At 48.5% G+C, this 26,155-nt stretch overlaps 1 protein-coding gene across 3 annotated transcripts in view; it reads right to left on the bottom strand.

Annotated features, from left to right (window-relative positions):
* Positions 1 to 200: 200 nt before the first annotated feature.
* SFSWAP (splicing factor SWAP) overlaps positions 201 to 26,155 on the bottom strand; it is an 82,610-nt gene continuing 56,655 nt past the window's right edge. For all 3 annotated transcript variants that reach the window (XM_030859940.2, XM_060310074.1, XM_030859941.2), the window contains 5 exons: positions 18,491 to 18,756; positions 11,973 to 12,098; positions 2,273 to 2,428; positions 875 to 947; positions 201 to 501 (listed from right to left, as the gene is read on the bottom strand). In XM_030859940.2, the coding sequence (XP_030715800.1) occupies positions 436 to 501; positions 875 to 947; positions 2,273 to 2,428; positions 11,973 to 12,098; positions 18,491 to 18,756 (687 nt within the window). In that variant the 3' untranslated portion in view covers positions 201 to 435. The remainder of the gene's footprint in view (positions 502 to 874; positions 948 to 2,272; positions 2,429 to 11,972; positions 12,099 to 18,490; positions 18,757 to 26,155) is intronic.

Raw genomic sequence — 26,155 nt, 5'->3', positions numbered from 1 at the left:
TCTCCTGCTTTGCGGGGGCTGAAATGGCTGTGGCCTCGCGCCCCGGTGCAGGGCTGGGGGAGCGGGACAGGCGACCCCTACAGCCGTCCCCATGCCGCGCGACACCCACGCAGCAGGTGTTAGAGGCCAGTGACAGACGACAAACAGTAATGAACTCACAAGCCAAACAAGGAAGAAACTGCCCACGGTGACTAGCTAGAAAAGGTGTTTTCTTCCCATTTTATTTGATAATACATTTTCACAGAAACAGGATATTATTTACAAATATACAGGTAAGAGACTGCTGGTCAAAAATCTTAAACCTAAAATGTCATCAAAAATTAATTTACAAAACCCGCCAACCGTCCAGGAGCCCCAGCGGGATGTCTGTGCAGGACGGGGCTCTCTGCTCTGCCAGCTCCTGGGGCCCCAGGCCCAGTCGCCCACGGCCGAATCTCAGGAGGCACTGGTCTGCATGTTTTTGGAAGCTGCGAGCATCGCTCTTACTTTGGCCATGAGGTCCTGTGCGAGGAGAAGAGGGCATCCCTGAGGGCTCCCGCTAAGTCTCAGGAAGGGGACGCTCCACACAGGGAAGTAGCTCGTGAATGTGTTAACGGGTGAAGACCGAGGAAACTGGGGGCAACGTGCTGGGTGGCTGGGGACACACCCAGGCAGGCTCAGGGCCCAGGAGGAGACGCTCAGGCCTGGCCGGGAAGGAGGAGACGGGGCTGACCGGAAAGGGGGGCCCAGGGACCAGCTGCCCTGGGCAACGCTGACACCACCACCTCCAGAGGACCAGCTGGGACCCCCGTCAGGACCCACAAGATAAGGGGACAGGGAGTGGAAACCAGCCCCCTTAGAAGAAGATGGGAAGAAAGAGACCCTCCCGCCTTACCTGAGTGATTTTGCTCTGCACGGAAGAAACAATTGCTGAGGAGATCTGACCGTCTTTTTCCTGAGAAACTCCCCTAACGCAAGTAAACAGAGAGGTCAGAGGCTTAAAAAATACTTTAAGAAGGCATTTTGTTTTACTTGTTTCCAGTATCCTTAAAAAAGAAATCAACATTATAAATATATTTCACTTTTATGTTTTATGTAACACGTTTGAAATATTTCATAAAATGCAACATTACTCAAAGATATAGGGCTTCCCCGGTGGCGCAGTGGTTGAGAGTCCGCCTGCCGATGCAGGGGACGCGGGTTCGTGCCCCGGTCTGGGAAGATCCCACGTGCCGCGGAGCGGGTGGGCCCGTGAGCCATGGCCGCTGAGCCTGCGCGTCCGGAGCCTGTGCTCCACAACGGGAGAGGCCACAGCAGTGAGAGGCCCGCGTACCGCAAATAAAAAAAAAAAAAAAAAAAAAAGATGAAGAAAAGGACAAAAGCACAGAAAGCGGGCGCCACACTCCCAGAGCCTGACCACAACCCGAGTGGGCGCCTCTGGTGCATCGTGAGGACTTTCGGGGCCGTGGACACGACACACAAGTGGTGGTCGGGGCCTGTACTGAGTCACGTTTTACCTTTGAAGAAGCTGCACCTTAGATTCTGACCCACCTCAAGTGAGCTGTGGCCTCTGCTACTCACCCACCAGCATCGGAGCACCGTAACGCACACTCGCGGAAGCAGGGGGTTTACAGGCGCGATGGAGGACCTGATCCCCTGCCCCCGACCCCCGCCCAGGCTCTGGGTGGGTGGGTGTGGGCGGGCGGCTTTTCAAAACAGGACTAGGTCTGGCAAATATCCCCCGACAACCACGGGCAGCCAGGCAACGGGGGTCACCTGCGCTGGCACGGGGAGACCGCGGGACGATCAGCGTGGACGCCGACATCCCCACAGCCTGCGTGGTCAGGAAGTGATGGGTTCACCCCTGCCCGCTTGGGCTGAGAGGGAGCGATGGGTGGGTGGGGGTCCTGGGCTCCTGTCACCGCGGAGTCCAGTGCCCGACCCCCTCCTTTGGTCACACTGGGCTCCCCAGCTCCCACGCCATACGGCCCACGTGAGCACAAGGCACTACCGGCAGGGAGCCTGGAGAGACACTGGTTTGGGAACCGGCCGCTGGCACACTACGCGGCCGCCCCACACCCACTCGTAGGGTTCCCCCTGCCCAAGCGCGGGGCGGGTGGCCCGGGGCGGCCTCTGGACCCACCCCTCCGTGTGCGCCCTCTACTCATCTGGAGCCCGAGTGACACCCGGAGGGGGTGGGGCGCAGGGCCTGGGGCCGGGGGTCTGCCAGCCCGCCCCTTCTCAGTGCCCCCCCTCCCCCGCCCCCGTGGCCCAGAGGTCAGGGCGGGGTTACCTGGAGCGCTCCTGGCTGGAGCCCCGACTCTCCACAGGAGAGATGCTGGCCGAGTGCCGGCGCGCGGCCTGCTTGCTCGGGGAGGCTGGCTGCGAGCCGGCCTTGGACTTGGTCCGCGACCGCGAGCGCCGCTTCTTCTTCTTCTCGTGGGGGCTTCTGGAAGGAAAGCGGTTTTAGACAAAGGCACAGCGCGGGCTCTGAAGGAGCTCTGGGTGCTCTCCACGGGACAATTCAGCCATTTCACCCACCCTTCTATACACGTTGACTCCTTTTCAAAACCAAACACATTTAATTAACTTGAAACGGATGGATATAACAAAATAAAAGTCGTGCAGAAGTAAAACGTGGACCACCTTCTCGCCAGAAGTCCTGCAGTCAGATGCCTGTGGGTTTAAAACACCCTCAGCACTTTATCTGCATTTAAAATAACCCAAGATAAGTAACCAAGCGCTGTTTGTACTGCTTGTTCATTTACGCTGACTTCATGGGAATTTCCAACCAGAAGTGGAAAATCATCAAAACCCAGCACTGCGAGCACAGACGCTAGGCGTGTCCTTGTGGCCTGAGGCTGACGGCCCCCGGGGCCACCCGCTCTCCCACCGCCCTCGCGGCCGCGCCTCGCTGCCCGCGTCCTCGCGTCCTCCGAGTCGCCAAGGCCCGTGACTCCACGTCAGAAACGACCCCCAGCCCCTCCCCACTCCAGCCCCGCAGCCCGCACTCTGCCTGGGCCCAGTGCCTCCCGCCCAGAGGCAGCTCTCACTCCACTCCACGCCCTGCCCTGTGACCCCTCCTCCCCACGGCCCTGAAACACAGCAAGAAAGAGGGTATGTGTAGGTGGTGGAAGCGCTGCGGTGCAGGCCCCTGTCCGCTTCTCCTGAGACCACGGTTGCCCGCCCTTCAGAACCCGCCGGCGCCTGGGCTGCGGGCCGCCCTCCTGCTGGGACCATCTCCTGGAAAGTCTCTGCAGGCACAGGTCACCGCTGGTTTCATCAGCCCCCGTCTCAGTTTGTCGCTCCCCGCTTCCTCCCGGGCTGCGACTTGCTGCAAAGCACTAGAGGGTGGATCCCTGGCCGTGGGCAGCTGGGCGACAGGACGGGAACTGGACCTCGGGAGACATTGCCCGATGCCCACGCCCTCGTCCTCGGAGCGCGGTCGGAGGGTGGGCGACGGGCTTCTGGTGCTGTCACTTCCCTGCGTGCCGTCACTGCTCTAAACACGGACGTCCTGGGTCACCGCCTGCACAGCTCACACTCCTCCTGGTTCCTCGGGACTCAGGTGGCTCACAGGCCCTTCCCAACCTGGAGACACCCCGGGGCCTGTCTACACGCCCACCCACCCCACTCGTCGGGGCACCTCCCTGGGGCGGCTCCCGTGGACCCCTGGTGCAGGAGGCTGCTGGCCAGCGAAGCAAGCTGACCGTCCCGCCGGGCAGGGCGTGGCTTTCTGGCTCTGTCTCAACAACAAGGACCTGGCCCTGGGTGGTGGCAGCTGGGCAACTTCAGTTCAGCTGTGGGAAGTGTCCCTGGTGCGCTGGCCTACGTGCAGGACAGGAGCAAGAGAAGTGGTCCACAAAGAAGAGGCTGTTCCCGGTGCAGGGTACACAGAAGCGGGAAGTGCACACCACAGGCCTACTTCCTACACTGCAGACGTTTTGTGACTTTTTGTCACATGGCTAGGATTTCAAAAGCAGCAGCAAATAAAACAATAAATATTTAGGAGCACGTGGCATACGTCCCGAATGATTTCAGCCCCAAATCCGGCTAAGTTCCTACGGCTGTCTACGTGAATTAATTAAAGGTAGGTGAGCAATCCTGAACTGTAGATCACGTTCAATTTCACTACAACTTGATCTCATGACAAAACTTTCTAAGCGTTCGCTTAAGGAATTAACTCATCTTTTTGCTTTTTAAATTGAGGTGTGCTTTATATCCAGAGAAATGCAAAGGTCTGAAGTGCTATTTGCTGAGTTTTGGCAGACATGGTGAAACCCAGACCCGTCACGACTAGGAACACTCTACCATCCAGAAGGTTCTTCCACTGATGCTCTCAGGCATCTGCATCCCCTGCCCCACCATCCCAGATACCCACTGCTCTGATTTCTACCACATAAATGGAAACTCAGATAAACCGGATCACACAGTGCTAGTCCTCTGTGACTGGCTTCTTCCGCTCAAGCAGTCTGACTCTGAGATTCCTCACGAGGGGGTTCTTTTCGCGGCCGGGTAGTGTTACACCGTATGAATCTGCCATCACTGGTCTTTTCGCGGCCGGGTAGCGTTACACTGTATGAATCTGCCATCACTGGTTGAGGCTCTCCTCTGTTAACAGACATTTGGGCTGTTTCCGGTTTCTAGCAATTACAAGTCAAGTTGCGTCTGTGGTCAGATGTTTATGGCGAGTAAACACCTGGGACTGGCACGGTCAGGCCATGGAGCAGTGTATGTTTAACACTGTAGGAACCCGCCAAACTGTTTCCCAAGCGTTTCAACACTTAGTAATGTCCGTCTGCTTGTTTCCAGCCATTCTTGTCAGTGTAAAGAGCGCCTCACCGTGGTTTTAACCTGCATTTTCCCTGACAGGTGACTAAGGAAGCTGAGCACATTTTCATATGCTACCTTCACTGGCTATTTAAATATATTCTGTTTTTCCACCAAGGTATTTGTGGTTTATTTATCAAGAGAAAACTATTCCTTAGCCCAGATATGCATAGTTCATAGTTTCGAAACACAAGCATGTGACAAACTCCTGTGGAACTCAACCCAAAGAAATCCTTTCCATTCCAAAATAACTTTGCACTCTAAGAGATACCGGCCTTCCGCATCTCCTCAAAATCTCTTATGGAACCGTAACTTCTGTAGACATCTGCATGTGCCTTCTTTCTTGGTTCAACCACAGCAAGCTTACAGACAGCTGCGACACCCGGGGACACAACGAACGCTCCAGCAGTAGGAAAGTGCAGGCGCTTGGCCAGGAGGCTGCCCCGCTGAGGCCTCCTTACGGGACGCGAAGCTCCTCTCTTCCACAGCTCAGTGACAACAGCCTTCCAGGCCGATGGAGAAATGGACCTGAAATACATTGTTATGAAATGTCTTTCAAGCCCTCTGCCCCTCTTCTAATTGGGTTGCCTTTTTGGAACTGACATAGGCCTCTGTCAGAGATGCACATTGCAAATCTCTCTCCCCGTCTGGGGCCTGCCGATGCACTTTCTTAACTGTCCCTTTTGAATGAAGTTTTTAATTTCAATGAAGTCAAATTTATGATTTTTTTCTCTTATGGTGGCATTTTCTACATCCTCAGGAATCTCTGCCACCTCATAAATGTATTCTCCTTGTTTTCTTCAAAAACAGAATGGTTCTAGTTTTCATGTTTAGGTCTGTGATCCATCTTGAGTTAAGCTTGGTATTCGGGGTACAGGTCACTTTTCTTCCATTCTGATGTCCAGTTGTTCAATCAAGTTTTGCTGAAAAACGACTCTTCCTCCCTGCACTGTTTCGGCTCTTCACCCTTTTAAGGTGTGCAGCGCACGCCGTCTGACTCCTGTGGCTCTCTTAAGTCCTGAATTGGTATGAGAGTCTCCAACTTAGCTTTCAAGGTTGTTCTGACTGCCAGTCAGCGTGCCGAGGGCACAAGAAGCCGAGGGCGGTTCTCATTGGGACCGTATTGGGCCTACAGATCCTTTTGTGGAGAAGAGCCATCTGAACGACACTGAGCCTTCCAGTCCATGAATATGGACTTTCTCTCCATTTCTTTAGGTTTCTCCTAAACATCTTCTCTGAACTGTTTCGTGATTTTCAGTGTAGAGAGATCTTATACACACTTCCTTACATTTATCCGTAAGTAGTTTGTTTTTTTGATACTGTTCCAATTAGTATTGTTTTTAACTTCATTTTTCGGTTGTTCTAGGCTAGTATACAGAAATAAACTTAGAGGTTCCTTAATAAGAAGACACAGTTTTACGCTCTCCTTTGAAATCTTCAGGGCTTCTATTTCTTTTTTCTTGCCTTACTGTCGAGGCTATGAATTCTATTACAGAGCAGACACCTTGGCCTTGTCTCTGATCTCAGGGGGAAGGCACCAGCAGGTGTGATGCTAGCTGTAGGCTTTGCAAAGATGTCCTTTGGGAATTCTCTGGTGGTCCAGTGATTAGCACTCCACACTTCCACTGCTGAGGGCCCGGGTTCAATCCCTGGTTGGGGAACTAAGATCCCACAAGCCACAGGGTGTGGCCAGAAAAAAAAATAAAGATGCCCTTTACCAGATGGAGAAAATTTCCTTCTATTCCTGCTTTGCCAAGTTTTTTTTTTTTCCCCCTTTTCTCTTTTTAACGAACAGGTGATGAATTGTGTCAAATATTTTTTCTGCATCTATTGAGATGTCATATGATTTTCTTCACTTATTCTGTCAATACTGTGAATTACAATGACTGGTTTTTGAATGTTAAAGAACCTTGCATTTCTGAGACAAACCCCATTTGGTCCTGATGTATTTTATCCTTTTAATTAATTGCTAGACTCAAATCAGCTAACACTTTGTTAAGGATTTTTGCACTTATTTTCCTGAGAGTATTAGTTTATGAATAAACACATGCGTGTACACACACATCCACCCCCCCCAACAAAACACACCACACTCCACACCACACAGATGTGCACACGCTGTCCGTCTGCTTTAGGATGGTCTCATGCGGTGAACTGGGAAGTGTTCTCTCTTCTACTTCCTTTGAAGTGTCTATAAAATTGGTTATCCCCTTTTTCTTGAACGTTTGTTAGACTCTACTGATAAAAGTCATCTGGGCCTGGAGTTTTGTGGAAAGGTTTTAAATTATAAATTCAGTTTATTTAGCAGATGTGGAGCTACTTAGATTTTCCATTTCTTCTGCTGTCCATTTGGTAGTTTGTTTCTTTCAAGGAATTTGTCCATTTCACCTATGCTGTTAAATTAACCGGAATGAGATTTATTTTCTTATTATCCTTTTAATGTCTATAGGGTCTTTCATTCTTGATCAATCTAAAAAAAGATTTATCATTTTTAAAATTATTTTCAAAGAACCATCATTTGCTTTTACTGTTTTCCTCTGTGAGTCTGTTTTCTATTTTGTTGATTTCTGATCTTACTTTTATTATTTCCTTGCCTCTATTTACTTTGAGATTAATTTGTTCCTCTTTTTCTAGCTTAAGACAGAAGATTGGGTTTTAGACCTTTCTTTTTTTTTTTCTAATAGAAACACTTAAAGCTACTAACTTCCTTCTGAGTACAGCTGCAGAAGGAGTATGTTACATTTTCATTATCATTCATTTCAACATATTTTCTACTTTCTCTTGTGATTTCTTCTTTGACCTATGGGTAATTTAAAATGTGTTAACTTCCAAGTATTTGGGGACTTTCCAGATACCTTTCTACAGATTTTTATGTGTAAGAAGACATACTCTGTATCATCTGAGTCTTTTGGAATGTGCTGGGACTAATTCAGTGTTACAGGGAACGATTTAGCCTGCTGACTGACCCACGTGCATGTCACGAGAGTGTGCATGCTTCACTGCTGGTGGTAGTGTTTAGCTGGTCAACAGTGCTGTTCGTATTTGCTGCATCTGTAGTGTTCTACTGCCTGCCTTTCCCTTTAGTTCTGTCAGTTTTGTTTCAAGTATTTTAAAGCTCTTTTATTCAATGCACACATTTAAAACATTATGTCCTCATGAAGAGCTGGCCCCTTCATCATTATGAAACTGCCTTCTTTATCTCTAGCACCACTTTTTCAAGTCTGCATGGTCTCCTGTTAATACGGCCACACCACCTTTCTTCTTATTAGCACTGTACGGTGTATCTTTTAGATCTTAACCTATTTGTATATTTAAAGTATCTCTTATAAGCAGCTTAGTATTAAGTTTTGCTTTTTAATGCAGTCTAAAATCTCTGCTTTTTAACTAGAGTTTTTAGTCTGCTTACATTTAATGTAATTATTTGTATGGATGGTGTTAACAATCTTCTTGTTTTCTAGCTGTCCATTTGTTCTTTTTCCTCCTCTTCCCCACTTTTCTGCTTTCTTTTGCATTAATAAAGCATTTTTATGGTTCTCTTTAACAGTCTCTATTGGATTTTTAACCTTTTTATTTTTAGCGGTTGCTCTAGAGAATTATGATATGCATCTTTCAATTGTCATAATCTACACTGAATTAATAACACTTCATGTATGATACAAGAACCACAGAACAGCAGCATATTCCCATTCACTCACTCAACAAGCGTTTGCTGATGTGCTCGGTGAACGCTGAGCTGTAGGGATTCAATGCTAAACCCTGCCCCCCACCCTAACCAATCACATACTATTTATTGTCATAAAGTAACCGGGACTTCCTGTTGGAGTGTACTGTAATATGATTTGGCTAAACATTTTCATGAATTTTACTTTTAAAAATATTCACTCTGCCCAGATCTGGATCTCCAAACGCTAAAAGGAACCAGGATTCCTAGGAGAAACAGCTGACCCCAGGTCTGGGGCAGGGAAAGCACAAGCTAAGCCTGGAATATCCTGGGCCAAAAGTGACAAAGTACTCAAAGAACAATGGGGCCAAATGTGAGACAATGTTACCATCAAATAGAATATAATGGCAACGGACTGTTGCACAACAAATAAAAAACAAATCCCCAAACCCAAAGTCCACAGTGATACTAAAACAAAGGGGGGTGTTTAGAGAAGAAATGAGGAGAAAGCTGCTGGCCACAGGACACTCACATTGTTCCAGTGCCACCCCACAGATGACTTGTTAGTTCAAAGAGGAAAAGGTATGATTACACAGCAGACACAACCTTAACCAAGTGATCAAACTCAGTGTCACTGGCAAAGGGACAAAGGGACACTTGTGTGCCTCCTGGTGTGATGCAATGGGAAGTTACACAACATCACTATAGAGTATTCTTGCTAAAAATACTTAACATGAACACAGCCAAAAGGACACAGTAAGACAAATCCAGAGTGTGGGACCTTCAATGATACAGGTGACCTGGGCTTGTCAAAGTCATGAAATATACACTCACAGGAGGGCATGAGGGAGGGAGGAAGAGGAGGAGAGAGAAAGGAAAGCAAATGTGGCAAAACGTTAACACCGAATCACGCTACAAGTTACATGCAGATGGCTGTTTTTAAGTAGTAAGTTAAAAACTTTCTAGTAAGTTAAAAGTTTTTCAAAAATAGAAGTCAGGGGCTTCCCTGGTGGCACAGTGGTTAAGAATCCGCCTGCCAATGCAGGGGATGTGGGTTTGAGCCCTGGTCCAGGAAGGTCCCACATGCTGTGGAGCAACTAAGCCCGCGTGCCCCAACTACTGAGCCTGAGCTCTAGAGCCTGCGAGCCACAGCTACTGAGCCTGCACTCTAGAGCCCGTGCTCCGCAAACGAGAGGCCACCGCAGTGAGAAGCCCACACACTGCAACAAAGAGCAGCCCCCACTTGCCGCAACTAGAGAAAGCCCGTGCGCAGCAATGAAGAACCAACGCAGTCAAAAATAATAAATTAATTAATTTTAAAAAATGTTAAGTTAAAAAAAAATAAAATAGAAAAAAAGTCAGTGAAAGAAGCACTCGGTGATCAGCCTGTAGAAATAATCCTTCAAATCTGGCAGGAGGCACTTCCCCTCAGTTGGGGTGACCTGACGGGATTAAAGTGACCCTGACTTGGTAGACGGATTAGTCACCTGCTGCCACACTGAAGCAGAGACCCCGAAGCTACTCCGAGTAGAAGGTTGAGGGGACAGCCTGATTGCTGGGTAACAAAACGCGCCTGCTAACAGAACATATTCCTGGCCTACAGAAACTCTGGGTTTATAACCAAGCCCAGGAAATCGACCAGTAATCGTGCACATGTTCACCTCTACTGGGTTCCTCCTGAGTCCACCACTGTCCACGACCCCTGAGTCAGGTCACAGGCTTGATCCCATCTATCAGGGCAGGGTAGCTAGGCCCTGCAGTAAGTTGAATCTTAACTTCTTTTATCTGACTTACTGAAGTTCTGATGATAGCACAAGCTCTGATGAATCCTAATATAATCACCATCTTCTCTAGTGATAGCTCTTTTAATGCAAAGGTTAATTTGAGGGCAAAGCAAGAACTCTTCTGTTAGGAGAGATCTTCGGCTCCAAGGAATTAATTTTAGACCATGCCCTTTACATATACCAAGGGTGACGATAAATTTCAAATGTCAATTACTTGCATAAGGAATAAAATTTAAAATGGACTTCAATTTTCATCATTTTATCCTGCAACAGTCACGTATGCTTAGCGTGGGAGTTCCAAGGCACAAAATGAAATTTATAAACAGACGGAGTGAGTCTGTACATGAAGCCTTCACTGAAATATATCAGTTTTACAGCTCCTTTCCTGATTTTTCTGTTTTAAGAAAGAGATGACATTTTATCATTTAATGGAACTATTGCATAACTAGCCAGACTGCAGGAACGTTTTTCAGTTAGAAATGCCTTTCAGAACTGCTCCTGCATGTACACATGTAGCTGATTCCCTCTGCTATACAGCAGAAACTAACACAACATTGTAAAGCAACTACACTCCAATAAAGATGTTAAAAAAAAAAAAATAACTGCTCCTGTTGAGGATGTCTGCTGATGGAGGGGCGTCTCTGAGGCAGGTTTGGGTGATGGCTGGGTTCATTTGTCCAAGAATGGTGGACACCTGAAATGCAGATTTGTCCTCTGGAAGACCCTGGAAGGTTCTGGAACCCCGGGTGTCCTGACACTCAGCAGCATGGCATCATGAAGTCTGAGACTACGATGGGCAACAATGGCGTCTTGCCCTTTTCTGGGTGCCTTGGTCACCGGGCCAGCAATGCTCCTTGTCTACCTACCAGAGCCGGGGCCTGCCTTAACTCCAGTGCAGGGACACAAAAAATGGGAAGCCCTCATTTTCAGAGAGAATGGAAATACAGAAGCCAAGTGACAAAAAGCATTCAGGTGGCATCACCCAGGCTGGACGGGGCGATCCCCAGACGGCGCCCCTCAGCTGAGAGGGACACGCCCACTGGCCCACCGGACACGCTCCTGGCTTGGGCCCTGTGTCTCCTCAAGGCAGTGGTGGTGCCAGGGCCTCTGGTGGCAAAGGTCAGCCCCGGAGCGCTCTTCCTGGGAGCGGGGGCAGGGGCCCTGGCTTGCTGGGCGTCCAAGGCCCAGACTGGGGGAGATGGCGACATGGGAACCAGCCTCCCTCACTCTCCTCAACTAGACAGGTCTCTCCTAGAGGTCAAGGGGCCAGAGGACGGGCCCTCTCCCTGCTCTCAGACCCCACGAGGACCCTGCGGCACTCTCCTGGGAGCTGCAGCCGAGGCGTGGCCACCTGGGCAGCAGGAGGGATCCACCTGAAATCTGAACTTCAGATTCTCCTTGTCGGTCGCCCCTCCACTCCTTTCCCTGCTCAACACGTGAAGGGTAAGGAGCTGCGTGTGGGGGTCTAGGGGCAGCTAGGCTTGGGGGAAATGTGACCCCAAGAGCTCCCAGCAGGGCCAACCACCTGCAAAGACAGACGTGTTCCAGCACAGGCAAGCACCCTCTGCTTCTGAGCTCCAGAGCAGTGAGAACGCTGCCAGGATGACTCGGGATCGGCCAAAGCAGCTGCTCCCCGGCTCCGGACAGCTCTGTGCCGGAGACGTGGGAGCCCCACCTTCCAGCGCAGGTCCCGTGTCTGCGAAAGCTCCGCCGCCTACCTGGACCGGGTCCGCTTCCTGCTGACTCCAGGGCTGTTACTCATTCGGTAGGCAGTGGGGACACTCCTGTCCTCCCGCCGTCTCTCGGGGGAGTGTGCTCGTCTCCGAGGGGACCGGGACCGGGACCTGGCAGAGGAAAGCAGGCATTTCAGTCCTGTGTGGGGTGGGCAGGGGAGCACCTCCACTGCTGAGACGGAGGCCAGCCCTGGCCTGAGCCCGTGGGGCGTGGTGGGTCCCTGCCTGTCCTTTCAAGGCCCACCCCCAGCCTCCCTACTCTGCTGACCCGGAACTGGATCCAGGCTCGGAGGCAGAACGCTCATCACACCAATGCTAAGCTTTTAAGTGGGGCCCAACTCGTGCTGAGGCTGGAGCCGTGGGCTGCTGGTGCGGACAGCCAGCAGGAGCCAGCTCCCACCCACTGGGTCCCTGCGGTTCCTGGCGGACGCAGGCCCGCTGCTGCTCTTCCTTTCTCTTGCCTTTGCCCATCTGGTCTCCCTAAAACACGTTCACCTCACTGGTATTGCTGTCAAAATTAGGTAAGCAAAGGCAACAAGGTCCAAGTGAGCTGTTTCCACTTGTTCTGAACACTGGCAAGAGGAAGAAAATGACACGTGATGAAGTTCGAGGACCCCCTGGAAACCTCTCTTGTTTGCACTCATCTTATGGCCTCTCAGCATGAGGAACAGGCTGCAGGCCCGCTGGCAGGAAGCCTGAACCTTCAATCCAATTCGGACCATGCCGTTCCCATGAAAGTTCTGGCTAAACCATTTGTTTATGAGATGTCTAATATTTTTTCTTCCCTTTCCTGTGCCTGGAAGAGGACTATTCTATTCGTGCAGTGCCGTGACCCACACACAGCAACCGTGCCCCAGACAGCAGCACGCAGAACTCCAACTCGAGACCCTCACCCACGGGGTCACGGTCCTAACGGACGGCCCTTTAACAATGGGTTTAGGACTCTTATTTTAGCTTTTTGTCCATTCAGTGAAATTACTGTTTTGGGGAGACCTGAAATAAGCAGAAATCTGGGGGGGGGAATTTCTTTCCGTTCTGTTTCTATGACAACCCACTCAAAAAACGATATACAGAAGAGGTTTTGATTTTGTCATCTAAAGAAGTTCTACACGGAATCATTTTAAGTCACAGTAAAACCCCCAACAACGCACACCGTTGTTGCAAAGATCAGCTTGTATCACATTCCACCCTCTGTGTCACAGGGGGAACGCTGAGTCACTCCTGAAAAACACCGTAGCCACGGAATGACCTGCTCCGGGAGAAACGCGCCTCGGCCCTGGGGCTCCTCTGACACAACTGCTTTTCAGCTTATACAACGGTTGTGATTTTTGTTTCCAGAGCTGTCCTAAGATTTAAGTAACGATTACAAAGGTGAGGTCAGTCAGACACCTTGACATTTTACCGGGCTTTCCCTCAAAAGAGCTCCAGGAGTCAAATCTGTTCGTGGTGGAGGCTGCCCGATAAATGCCTCGCTGTGCTGCCGCCACTGCCGAGCTGCCCTGACAAGGCTCCGGGCTCAGCACCCTGGGAGGCCGTGGGTCTGTGGCACGGAGGCACACACTTAACGTTCAGAATGACACGTGCTGGGCTGCGCGGTGCTAGAGCCCCGAAAAAAGCTCTGCTCAATCAAAGCCATAGCGCCTACGGAACGCTTAAACACAGGCTTCTACGATAAGCTCAATAATCAGGAAAATAAATGAGTTTTTACTGTCTGCAAATCCCTAACTTTGACATACAATACCACTTTGCAGTGGCCACTGGTGCTTTCTTTGAAGTGAGGTGCCTGTTACCAGTAGATTCCAAGTTACCCGGGAAAAGCCCATCTCAGAACGGAGGGCCATGAGCTACACCAGATGACGCTTAGGTTTTATTTTAATTAAAGAAGCTCCAATGCTTTTATTCTGTTAAGTAGGGTCTGAATATTGCTACCATGGCACAGTGCAAGGAACAGGAAGTCCATTTTGTAAGTAAATCATCTGTATAACGTGACCGGAGAACTTCTCATAAAGAAAATGAAATAGTCTGAATTAAAAATTTTCAAGCATGATGCAACTCAGATTTTTTTTCTTAAATGATCATAATGGTTTGCTTTCAAAGAGGTCATAAGGAGACTTCTCATCTGAATGACAGCGATATTTATAAACAGCTTCTTTCCACCAGTGTTTAACCATTTCAGGAACCCACTTCCTCCATTCCTGTTACTTCACTACTCACAGGCCCTCACGGAACTGAACAAGCAGCAAGGATCTGGTACCAACCAGGCTGGGGTCCTGGCGGCAAGGATCTGGTACCAACCACGCTGAACAAGCAAGAGGCTCCCGGTTTTAGTTCTTCTCAAGCTTGAACTGTGGACCCGACTTCACCCGCAAACCCTTCCTCCCCTCCTGCGGGGACAGCTTCTCCCCGCAGCACTGTTACCAACACGGTGGCCACGGCTCTGCCTGGGGTTACGACTCACTTCCTGGACACCAGCACGTGAACCGGCGCCTGGGGGAACGTCAAGCACCCCATCCTCCTTTAAGGGCCTGGATCAGGAGATTAAACCAACCACCCTCACCGGTTTGCTACGCAGTTTTATCAGGGGGAGAACGTAAGGAATTACAAATTTCAAACTAAAATACGACCCCAATTTTGCCCGCCTGAGTTCTTTTTGAACATTAAATAGAGCACTTGCAAAAGTCACATTAACCCCCAGCTCCCAGGCCCCTCCCCGAGTGAAAGCCCTGAGGGAGCCTGACCTCTGGAAGCCACACGGGGGGCCCCTGGCCCTCCTCCACATAGAGCACCTCACACCGCGGGGCTGCAGAGTTCCACCCAGAATCCCCCCAACCTCAGAACAAGCGAAACCAACCCCCCACCAACTAACCAACTACACGACGCTGCAGGCGATCTCATCAAAAGCCTTACAAACAAGCTGAATTTCAAGCTTTAGTCTCATCGAGCTTTGTTTTAAAATACCTACACTGTTACAAGTGGATTTTAATCTTAGGCAGTGAATTGCATGAGTACATCTTCATCCATTAAGGTATAAAACCTAATGTGATATAAAAGCAGAAAACAACAGAGAAAGAAGTCTTATACTTTAATCAGTGTTGATTTAAAAGACACCAAATACTGTCTTTCGGTAATCACTGTGCTTTCTGAGAAGCAAAAGACTGATTTCCAAAACTAAAAATTTTTCTATGACAAATTCACCTTTGGAGAGCCAGAGTCATCTATAATTTAGACATATTTGATAAATGGGACTTCAACCATACGAGCATTAACATATTAACATAAAAATTACTTATGACATAAAAGCTTTTTAATCTTAACTTTTTACATTTTATACAGGATTTCAGTAATTTAATATACAAGAGAAAATATATTTCAACTGTAATATCCTACAACAAGTAGAAAGAAATATTAACAAAAGTCATTTTACTTGGAGCTGACAGTAGTCTTTTTAAAACAATTAAGTTGTGTCAGGCCCAAGAAACAAGCCTTATATATCCTATGCAGACATTATGTCTGTCATGGGTTAGTCTATCTGGAAAGACAGATAGTTAAAGAGAAAATTATGACAGTATCATTAGCAGCTGGTTAAAATTTAAATTTCTTTTTTTTATACTTCAAACAATTCATATCACCAAGAATACCAACCGCTTTCATTTTATAAGTTTATTTTATAAATCCAGTTGGATCCCTAGAAATTATTAGTGTGAGCCTGGATTAAGAAAGCAGGTCTGTAACCAGCTTAAGAAAAAAGGCAGTATTATCAAATAAAACTCACTCTTCTCAGAAATAAGAGCTGAAGCAGGATTCTACCTGGTGAAGGTGACTTATCCGACTTATGTCCCCAGGGCCCAGAGACCCACCACGAGACAGCTGGTCTCTCCTCCGTACCTCCGATCAGAGACCTGCAACCCGCCTCTGGGCCCTGAGCTCAGAGGTGGTCTGATTTCAAGGAGCGTCACTGCCACATATAAGCTGTCAAGGCAAATACTCCTGGACAAACACTTTGAAGGTTTGGTTTTATAATATTTTTTTAAAAATATTTTATAATAAAGTTGCACTCTGCCTTGACATTTTATCTAAACTGCAACATCAAACATCTGACTTATTTAGTGAACTTAAGTCAGCTGATTTAACTAAAAGTTAACTGATTAACTAAAAGTATCACACAGATACTACTGAGATTTAAAAAAATGTTTGGGAGTTATGAAAATACTCAGCTCTTTTTACAAACATTTTAACTATAGGTCAAATTAAGGTAAAATTGATGGTTTGCCATCACAGAACTCACACTAAAAATTTTTTGAACTTAACTTTTTCTTTTAACTGAAAATTACAAACTAAGGATTAGGAATTTGCTTCCTGCAGTTGTCAGCACTGAATATATGAGAACAATATAAAATATACTTGAATATAAAATCTGTAAATCTATTCTAAAATAAAAAAAAATTAAATGTATTAAAATAACATACAAAATGACTTACTATTATATATAGATAGTCAATAAATATCACACAAATCCTAGCAAGTTAAAATTCCAAGTGTTTCACGAACACTTCCAGTTCTGAACAGACCAACCTGGGGGAAAGGTCTGTGGCCATCAAATCTGACCAGACAGGCTCACTTCAGTACTAGACACCGGCACCTACTGTATGCGCTGAGCACTCACCATGAACACCTGCTCATTTCTTACCCTGGGAAACAATCTAAGGAATCCTGAGAGTTACCAGTCCCCTAGATGGGGCTTTATGGATGCACTATACTCTCTTCTCTTTGAGCCCTGGAATAAAGGCTAACTAGGAAGAATTTTACTGGGTACGTCATTACTCAGAGGGCTTGTACAGGCCTATTTATTTATTTCCACTATATAATGTTGTAAGAAATTTTTTCAAATAAGAAACTTTAAAAAGTTTTGATATATACATACAAGTTTCTGGGGACTTTCAAAAACTGAAAATATGTCAGCAAAGTTGTTCATTTAGTTAAACAACAACAAGCTCTGTGTGTTTGTGTGTGTGTGTGTGTGTGTGGGGGGGGGGGGGGGGAGAGAGAGAGAGAGAGAGAGAGAGAGAGAAGTGATGGAACATCTAAAGAACTAGCAAAAACACAGAAAGCGGGACTTCCCTGGTGGCGCAGTGGTTAAGAATCCACCTGCCAACGCAGGGGACACGGGTTTGAGACCCGGTCCGGGAAGATCCCACATGCCGCGGAGCAACTAAGCCCGTGCGCCACAACTACTGAGCCTGTGCTCTAGAGCCTGCGAGTCACAACTACTGAAGCCTGCACGCCACAACTGCTGAAGCCCGTGCACCTAGAGCCCGTGCTCCACAGCAAGAGAAGCCACAGCAATGAGAAGCCCGCACACCTCAACCAAGAGTAGCTCCCGCTCACCACAACTAGAGAAAGCCCGCGTGCAGCAACAAAGACCAATGCAGCCAAAAATAAATAAATAAATTTATTAAAAAGAAATGCAGAGAGCCAAAGATCAAATTTATTCTAATTTCACTGTAGACAAGTGTAAATACTTGTCAAGCCTTTAAGGTCTGGTCTGGGTAAAAACAGAGAAAGCACTGTTGTTCTAAGATATATTTAAGACAGGCAGATGTGTATACAAGTACACTTGTTTTTTAAACATTAAAAAATAAAAAGTATAGGGCATCTGCATTTTTCCCACGGAAAGGAAAGAACTAACAGCAGCTGGAGAAGAAGAACTAGATCAGTACAAGTGCTGTGCTAAAGAGAAACTGAGAGAAGTCCAATCAACGTTCAGTAATAAATCACAAGGCATGAAGTAAGTTTTAAAATTAAAAATTTGCTTTCCTGAACCTCCTGCAAGCCAGGTGCTTTAAGAAAAAGAAAAATACCTGCTTTACTAAGCAGCAAATTCTGTGATGCTTACAGGTTTTCATGTTTATTACTTCTGTTGCCTGAAATGTTAAGCTGCTTCCTCAAAAGCCGGCTCCTTGTAAAGGTGGTTTTGGGTTGAACAGTGACTGTGGGTGAGAGGTTTGGAGAAGCAAATTAATCGAGAAAACAGATGTGTGCCACTGTGCTCCCTCCTTTATGTGCACTTGTAGGTGCTGTGCCAGGGAAGCTGAACACAGCCGAAGTACAAATCCTCCTGCTTCGCCATCTGCACATTCACAAGGAGTTAGCCTGGGAAAGCCTGCTTGTTCACACCAAGCAAAAGACCCCCAACCTGTGGATCTTCCACACATTTCAGCCGATATGCTAGGCTTGCTTCTAAGACCTGTTAAAATGTAAATACCTCTATTTTTTAAAAAACCTGGCAGTAGCTGATGAACCTTAGGAAGTCAGGTTAAAAAAATATTTTGAAAAGACCTTATTTGGGTTGGCAGGGCGCATCGCTCACCAACACACGCAGGTGTGTGGGTCTGTGCTTACGGGGAGCTGGTCTAGGGAGGCCCCACCCAGCTCTGCTGGTGAGCAGGTGCGGGGGTCTGCACCCACACCAGATGCACGGCCGCGAGGGCGCCCTGCACACCCACCTCGAGCGCCGTGCTGTCCGATAGGCACTGGGAAGACAATGCTTTGCTTTCGAGTGGGATCTAGACCTGGACTTGGATGACGAATGGTACTTGGGAGAGCGTGATCTTGTTCGAGACCGTTTTTTGTGCTTTTTCTTTTTCCTCTCTCTCTCTTCTTCTCTCGGCGGGTCTTTGCTTTTGCTTGAGCGCCCTTCCGGAGGCTTAATGTCTAAAGTGGGCAGCGGTCTGCCTCCGGCCAGTAGAGGGCAGGACACAGTACTGGCTTCCTGGGAACAGAAGTAAACGTCTGGATGTTAACAGGGAAAATGCGACATTTAAAAATGTAAGTTTATAAGCTTCCGACTTTGGGGCCCTCTCACCAGTAACAAACCAACACCTCCTAGAGCGGACCACGCCTCCCTCTGTGGTGCTAAAAACCCTGCCCTGGCATCTTAGGGAGAAGGACGGCTCCTTCGAAGTCAAGAGCTGAATGCCCACCTCTCCCGGCCGAGCCTTCCCGTGCAGGGTTCCCCCCAAAGCCTGCTGCGCTGCGGCAGCTGGATTTGACGAAAGGAACGCGGCACGAAGGGCACTGTGTTAGGAAAAGAGCCCCGCTTGCTCTTTCGTAAATAACTGTGACCTTCCACCGAAAAGGAGATTCCTCTAGTATCGCGTTTTGATGAACCTCTGCTCTGCCTGAACCAAAAGAGGTTCCTCTTTGATTTTTAAAAAACTCTTTGTCACAAAGAAAATACATTTCTCTCCTTCTTTCTTTGTACCTGTGTGAGGGGATGGATGTTAACTCCTAACTCCTACTAACTTACTGTGGTAGTTATTTTGTTCTATATGTAAGTGAGATCATGCTGTGTACCTTGAACACACAATGCTGTGTGTCAACTGCTAACCAGAAAACTGTCACTCGCCATCTGCTCTACAAGGATGAAGACACTGGCCACTGCCGTCGCTGACCTCTGACATCCCCTGAAAGGAGCTCTGGGTGGAGATCAGGAAGGAGGCCCTCGGTGCTCTGGGAAAACCTGGCAGAACAGGCCTTCAGATAGAGTTTCAGAAGACTTTATGGGCCTAACTTCTTGCAGCTCCTCATGCCTAGAAAAGCACTAACATCATTAATGGTGACATCTGCTCCTCGTGACGAGCAGCCACCTTCTGCCAAGATGTGTGCTCGACTGCACGCAGCCCCTGACCAGAGTCACTTATCTACTGACCCCCGGCCCCCAACCTCTGCGGAGCAGTTCCTCGGCGCTCCTGAGAGGCTGTCTCCTGGGCTATCATCCTCATGTTGCCCCAAATAAAACTTAACTCACAACTCTCATGTTGTGCACTTTTTTTCCACTGACACAATCATATCTCAGTAAAACTGAAAGAAAAAAATAAAGCCACTAATGGGAATCACAAACAAGATAATCCCATCAGTGCAAGTCAGCCGTGCTCCACACATGTGAACGCACCACACCACGGTACCGCACTTAGTAAGTTATCAGTCATCCTCAGAAACTCTTTACCCAAGCATGACAGACACACAGAAGAGTGCACAGGCCTTCAGGACGCTGCCTGCTAAACTCTCACGGTGGGACACCAGCACACACATCAAGAAGCCACCACCCTCAGCGCTGTGGCATCCAGAGCACGCCCATCGCTGGGACTTTACTGTAAAGTGCTGGAGACGCACACCTGAGGACCACATCGCACTCTACGATGACAGGAATGATAAGCTGCCTGCATGGCCATCAGAAGGGTGCACTCCTGGCTCACTATGGTCCATCCCAGCAGTGAGTCAGTACAAACCAGCTTGAAAGAATGATGTGGTGACATCCTATTTTTATTGACGTTAACATTTGTCCACATCACGTTGTAAGATGAAAAAATGAAAAACCCCAACAAACCCAGAACTCCAAAAACCCACCACCGGTATTTTACATTTGCAGCTGTGGCCACCCACCTGCAGCCCTTCCCCTTGTCCTGAGAAAGGTCATTTCCTCAATTCATTTACATGAATTTTAACTACAGCCAGTAAATACCACACGCAGAGATATATCGAGAAATCTGCAATGTGTCACTTTGTGCCTCTGAGGATTCAGCTGTAAGGTTTACGGAAAACAACCCCAGGCAGGGGCTGCGGCCCGGCCCCGTCTCGTGGGCCGCGTGGGCGCTGGCTGCTGCCGGGTGCTGGGCTCTAGCAGGACCGGCCTCCCCTCTCTTCTCCGCTGGTCCATTTGGACAAGGCCAACTGGATGAGGGAAAACGACACTTTGTGCAAATGGTTCTTCTAAAGTTGCGCTTCTTGCCCTGGCGGTGCTCCTGCGGCCGGACGAGGATGCCACGCTGGGTTACGGGTCAGGGCTGCGACCCGAGGGCAGTGCTCTGCCTGCCTACTGTTTACACTCACAACACCGTCTCTCACACCTTCCCTTCCTTGTGAGCTGAGAGGCAGCAGGGCCGAGAATCGCTCAAGAACAGTAGAACAGTGCGCTCTGTTCCCAAAGCAGTTTGCTCTCTGTAGCCGGGGCCACTGCAGGACGGGGGGCGCACGGGCCGCCTGCCGCTCCTGGCTGGCTTCGCTCGTCTCCTCCGTGTCAGCGCTGCCCAGTTCATTTTTAAGCCTCTGCCTAAACTGTCTCCAGGGAAGCCAGTTCATCGTGAGACAGTTCTTCCTATCAAAAAGGTCTCTCTCACTTCAAATTCTTTTAGTGCAATAATATTTTTTGGGTTGCATTTAAAAATAATTGGTTGTTGTTAAACAATTCTAACATGTAGAAATGAACCTTTACTTCTAAGAACACCTAACTCCCACTCCGGCACTCCATAAACTTATATACAAAATGATATGTTAAGACTAAAATAAATAAAATGTAGTGGCCTTTCTAACTTTAAAGGCTGGCGGAAGGGAAGTGCTGGCTGTGCCGCCAGCCGTGGTGCCTAGTAGAGAACCCTGTTGCCGCTCGGCTGCAAGAACCAGCTTTTAGTGCATTTAAAAAATCCCAGTAACTGTGGACTCTAAATTAGGAATATATACATTGCACGAACAAGGAGACGGAAGTAGGGGTAAGAGGCGCCAGTGAGCACTTCCACACCGGATGCACGAGGCCTCCAGCAACGGCGAGTTAGTGGTCACGGCCCCAGGAGCCACAGGGCAGTCAGGGCTGCTGCAGAGATTTTCCCCGGAGAAGCAGAGAGAGTCTATTTTAGGAGAACTGAGACATGGTTTCCATCCCTTATCTAAGTGGTTTGTTGAGTGAGGAGAAGCACAGAATGGCTGTCTTTCTCCCTCAGGGTTCTCCCTTCCTGCACATGAGGACAGAACCACGGTACTAATTAGTGATGATTAGTGCTGCAGTAAACGGGGGAGAGATGGGAAAACACGCCCCCCATGATGGACGTCTGCAAAGAATAAGAACCAGGTGGACGAGGCACACTGCAGGCGGCCAGTCCAGGACAACAGGAGAGGGTGAGTGGCAGCTTATTAGATGAATTCCTATTTATACATTATTGCCAACCTGATAACTTGTGCCTCTGAACTTTATGACTGCTTCTTTTGCCTTTATCCTAACTAACGCCCGTCATTAGGAAGACTTATTTCACCACTGTGGTTATAGTTTAGTACTTCATTTTGAAGCGAGGGAATAAGTGAATCAATATATTCAAAATACAACTCGTAATTAGGTCATGGGGTCTATTTATTCCAATAAAATGATTGATTACCCTTCACCATTAAAGTGAAAATCAGCAACTGAGGTGGGGGGCCTTTGCTGGGCTGAATTAAGATGATGCATTGTGACGACCTCACTGTTTTTTTCAGCCTAAAAGTACTAAGAGGATATAAAAAAAAACCCGGCAGTTAGACTTGAGAATAAGAAAAAAAAAAGGATAACCAGTCCCACACGCCCAGGGGCAGCCCCCCAACAATGGTGACCCCAGGGGCAGGCTGTCTGTGCCAGCACGTCTCGGGGTCCTGAGATGTACGCTCTCCCCAACACGGCTCCACTTCTGAAATCAAGCAACCTCACGACGCGTCCCACCACGCAGGGCGGCGGCTCTCGTGACCGACCGCACCAGGGGGAAGCAGGCGCGGGTCACGCCCTTCATGCAGGGTGAGGCTGAAGAGACTTGCAGGCCGCCCGCACTGCCAGACAGGACGGCTGGATGCAGGAGCTCTACCCAAACACAAGCCGAAGGGCCTGGCCTGCCCGGGCCTCCAGGGCTGCTCAGAGGCAGGGCTTCTGTTATGTCCAGGCTCGGGGAGCGGCCAGCACCTGGGACACGTCAGGACAGGCGTGTGTTCTGGCCTCTTCAACTACACCCAAGGCGTTCCTGGGTGCACAGCTGGCGCAGGGGGCACGGACTCAACAACACTGAGGGGTGGTTCGTGGATATTAACGACATGAGCCACAGAACTATTTCAGGAAAACATCACTTGGGCTGTTCAGGAAAGCGCGGTGGCCCCCTGCTCTCTCTGCAGCCCGGCACCCTCTCCCCTACTTGCAAGAACACCGTTGATGTGGACAATGGCCCTTCCTGCCCTCTCAGTGCGTGAATTCCGGATGAAGATCTGCAGCTGAAGCAGAAGACAGACCAGAACATTCTGCTCTCCCCAGCCACCTTGCTACGTTGAGGGAGAAACACATGACCCGAGTCTGGCCCAGGTCAACAGATTCAAGACCAGGCTGAGCGGGGCGGGGCTGCGGAGTGAGGCACTGAGACAGGGGCCGGAGGGAGCAGAGCTGCGGAGCTCAGCCCGCCCAGGAGGCTGAGCCTGCAGAGGAACCCTCGAGACATACGTGAGCCCCAAGCACGCTGCGCCCCCCTCACAACTCAGAAAGTGAACCCAACTAGTTACTGGACTTGCTTAAGTCATTTGGGGGCAGTCGGGTGGTTTTCTAGCACGTGTAATCAGGGCCCTGACTGATGCAGCAATCCAGGCTTTCAAACGACTGGAAAAGAGATTTAAATACCCAGCTAGCTCTGTAATCTAGACCTGGCTGCAGTGATGGAAACGTACTGTTTCTGCACTGCCCCCCACTGCAGTTAGCTACCAGCCATGTGCGGCTACTGAGCGCTTGAGATGTGGCCAGTGTGATCAAGGACCTGAATCCTCAATTTTAATTGAGTTAAGCTGAAATTGCCACGTGTGGCTGGTGGCCATACTGCACAGTGCACATCCGGAAGGAGTCAATGGCCCTGCTAATTTGTACTATAAATTATACGAAAACCCCAAGACCAAGTCACTGCTGAGTCAACACCCTCCCTGCAGCCCCACACCTCCCTTGTCTAGTTTCTGAAGGCGCCTGGCTGAGGCTCTGCAGAGGGTGACCCGTGAGGAGCTGCCTGTGATGCCCGCGGGGGACACAGCAACAGAGCCGTGCGGCAACCAGTGTCCAACAAGCAAAGTGGCCTTTTGGGGATGGAATGTTAATACTCCAGCAAAAATGATCAGAGCACAGATCATCACGGGGTAGAAGAACACATAGGTTGGTCTGAGTCATGACTGGCAAAATCAGGAAGGAGCATGAGAAAGATCAGTCATTTATAAGAGTATTTAAGGGCTTCCCTAGTGGCACAGTGGTTAGGAATCCGCCTGCCAATGCAGGGGACACGGGTTTGAGCCCTGGTCCGGGAAGATCCAACGTGCTGCGGAGCAACTAAGCCGGTGCACCACAACTACTGAGCCTGAACTCTAGAGTCCCTGAGCCACAACTACTGAGCCCACAGGCCACAGCTACTGAATCCCACGTGCCTAGAGCCCGTGTTCCGTAACAAGAGAAGCCACCGCAATGAGAAGCCCACGCACCACAATGAAGAGCAGCCCCCGCTCGCCGCAACTAGAGAAAGCCCGCGTGCAGCAACGAAGACCCAACGCAGCCAAAAATAAATAAAATAAGTAAATAAAAAAAAAAAGAGTATTTAAAAACTTGTGCCCCTTATTTTGGTAACAGTGGGAAACAATACTGATCAGTCTTTGATCACAATAAAGTATTTGTCAACAAATTAGCACACAAACTAGCAACTATTATTTCCTGCTGTGGGAAAATAAATTGCTCAAAAGCAGACTAACATACATTTTAAAATAAAATCTTATTTCTGAAGTAACACTACATTAACCACTAAATGGGATAATTATATAAAAGACTCAAGATATATTATACGTTTGAAATCAGACTTTGAAACGCATCCTCTAAAACCGCATTTGCAAATGTCTACCAGTGCACATCGAGCCAGAGTCTCCCCAGTCGACCTCGCAGGCAGGGCAGTCGCCCAGATCTGACTGCTGAGGCCTCTTTCCAGATGACCCTCTCCTGCCCTCTAATCAGCTGTGCCCGCTCAGAGTGCTGCTGCCGCCGTATCCACATTCTTCCGTGGAAACGTACTGCAGCGGTTCAGCCTCTCCCAGACCTGTCCCCATGGCCGTGCTGGTTCTGCCCCTTCCTCCACAGACCCTTCATTCAGTGCGGGGTTGGGCCAATCACTGCTGCCTGCGCAGCTTGTGGGTCTTTGGCCCCAGAGTGCCCTCGCCCCCGCCACCTCTCCAAATGACCATGGTTCCCCAAGACCCTGCTCTGTCCGCAAGCACTCTACGGACCCTGCCCTGGGCCGCCTCTGCTGTCCTGGGGGCCCAGCACCCTCACCCTCTTGCTCAGAGCTGCTCTGTGCCCCGCAGGGCTGACCTGGTGGAAATGTCCATGGGCAGATGCCAAGCACACGAATGCGACTGGTCACGGAATAAGAGACAGGCTTCTAATTCACATCCCAAAGCGCCCTGAATATAACAGAGGCTCAACAAACATGGGTTGATTTTTGTTCCCCTTTCCTTTTCAAACTCTTGTTGGACCTGTAAACTTGGCAGGATCATTAACTTGAAAAAATTACTGTTATCTAAACAATGTCTTGAAGTCTGTTGTTACCACGTAAATGACGGCATGATTCAATTCAAGACTTCTGATTTCTCTTTGTTTTGAATTAAGAGCACAAACAAACACACACCAGAAATGAGATGGTATATACACAGATTTCTAAGTACTACTTATGAATAGTGTTTTAAATATTTTATATACTGCTTAAAAATTTAACATACTAGTATCTGTCCACATCAATAAACACACTCCAAGGCATCATTAAAAGTTATACCTGAGTATGTAAAAATCACCTCTCCTAAGAGATCGATGGAACCGAACAGACAACCATGCACTAACAGAGCATGTACAGCTGGGATTGAGTGTATAATAAAGGGGCCCTTGAACTAGTGCAAAAAGATGTGTGATTTAGTGGGTTGTGTTGTGTCTAGCTATATGCTCCCCAGAATGAAATAAATTCCCAGTGGGGCAGATTAAAAGACAAAAAGGAAACTGTTGGTAACTCTGGTGATACAGAGCTAACACAAAACAGGAGAGAAAAGCCAGCCAGCCAGGAGAAAAGTAAAGGCTATGGAAGGGGTTCACAGCAGGGGAATAAAAAGGCCACAAAACCCGTGAAAAGTTACTCAGTTAACACCTATAATTAAAATATGTAGGTTAAACCAAACAGATACCATCTTTTCCTATCTATCAGACTCACAGAATTAAGATGGATGACAGCCAGCGACGGCAGGGCGTGAAGACAGTTACATTCACACACCACAGAGAAAAACAATATGAAAACAAACCCCCCCAAAACTGCTATAATCGTTCTAGGCAC

The sequence above is a fragment of the Globicephala melas genome, chromosome 13 (genome assembly GCF_963455315.2).
Source record: "Globicephala melas chromosome 13, mGloMel1.2, whole genome shotgun sequence".
NCBI lineage: Eukaryota > Metazoa > Chordata > Mammalia > Artiodactyla > Delphinidae > Globicephala > Globicephala melas.
The sequence above is the reverse complement of the archived record's forward strand: the minus strand, read 5'-3'. Positions and strand labels throughout refer to the sequence as shown.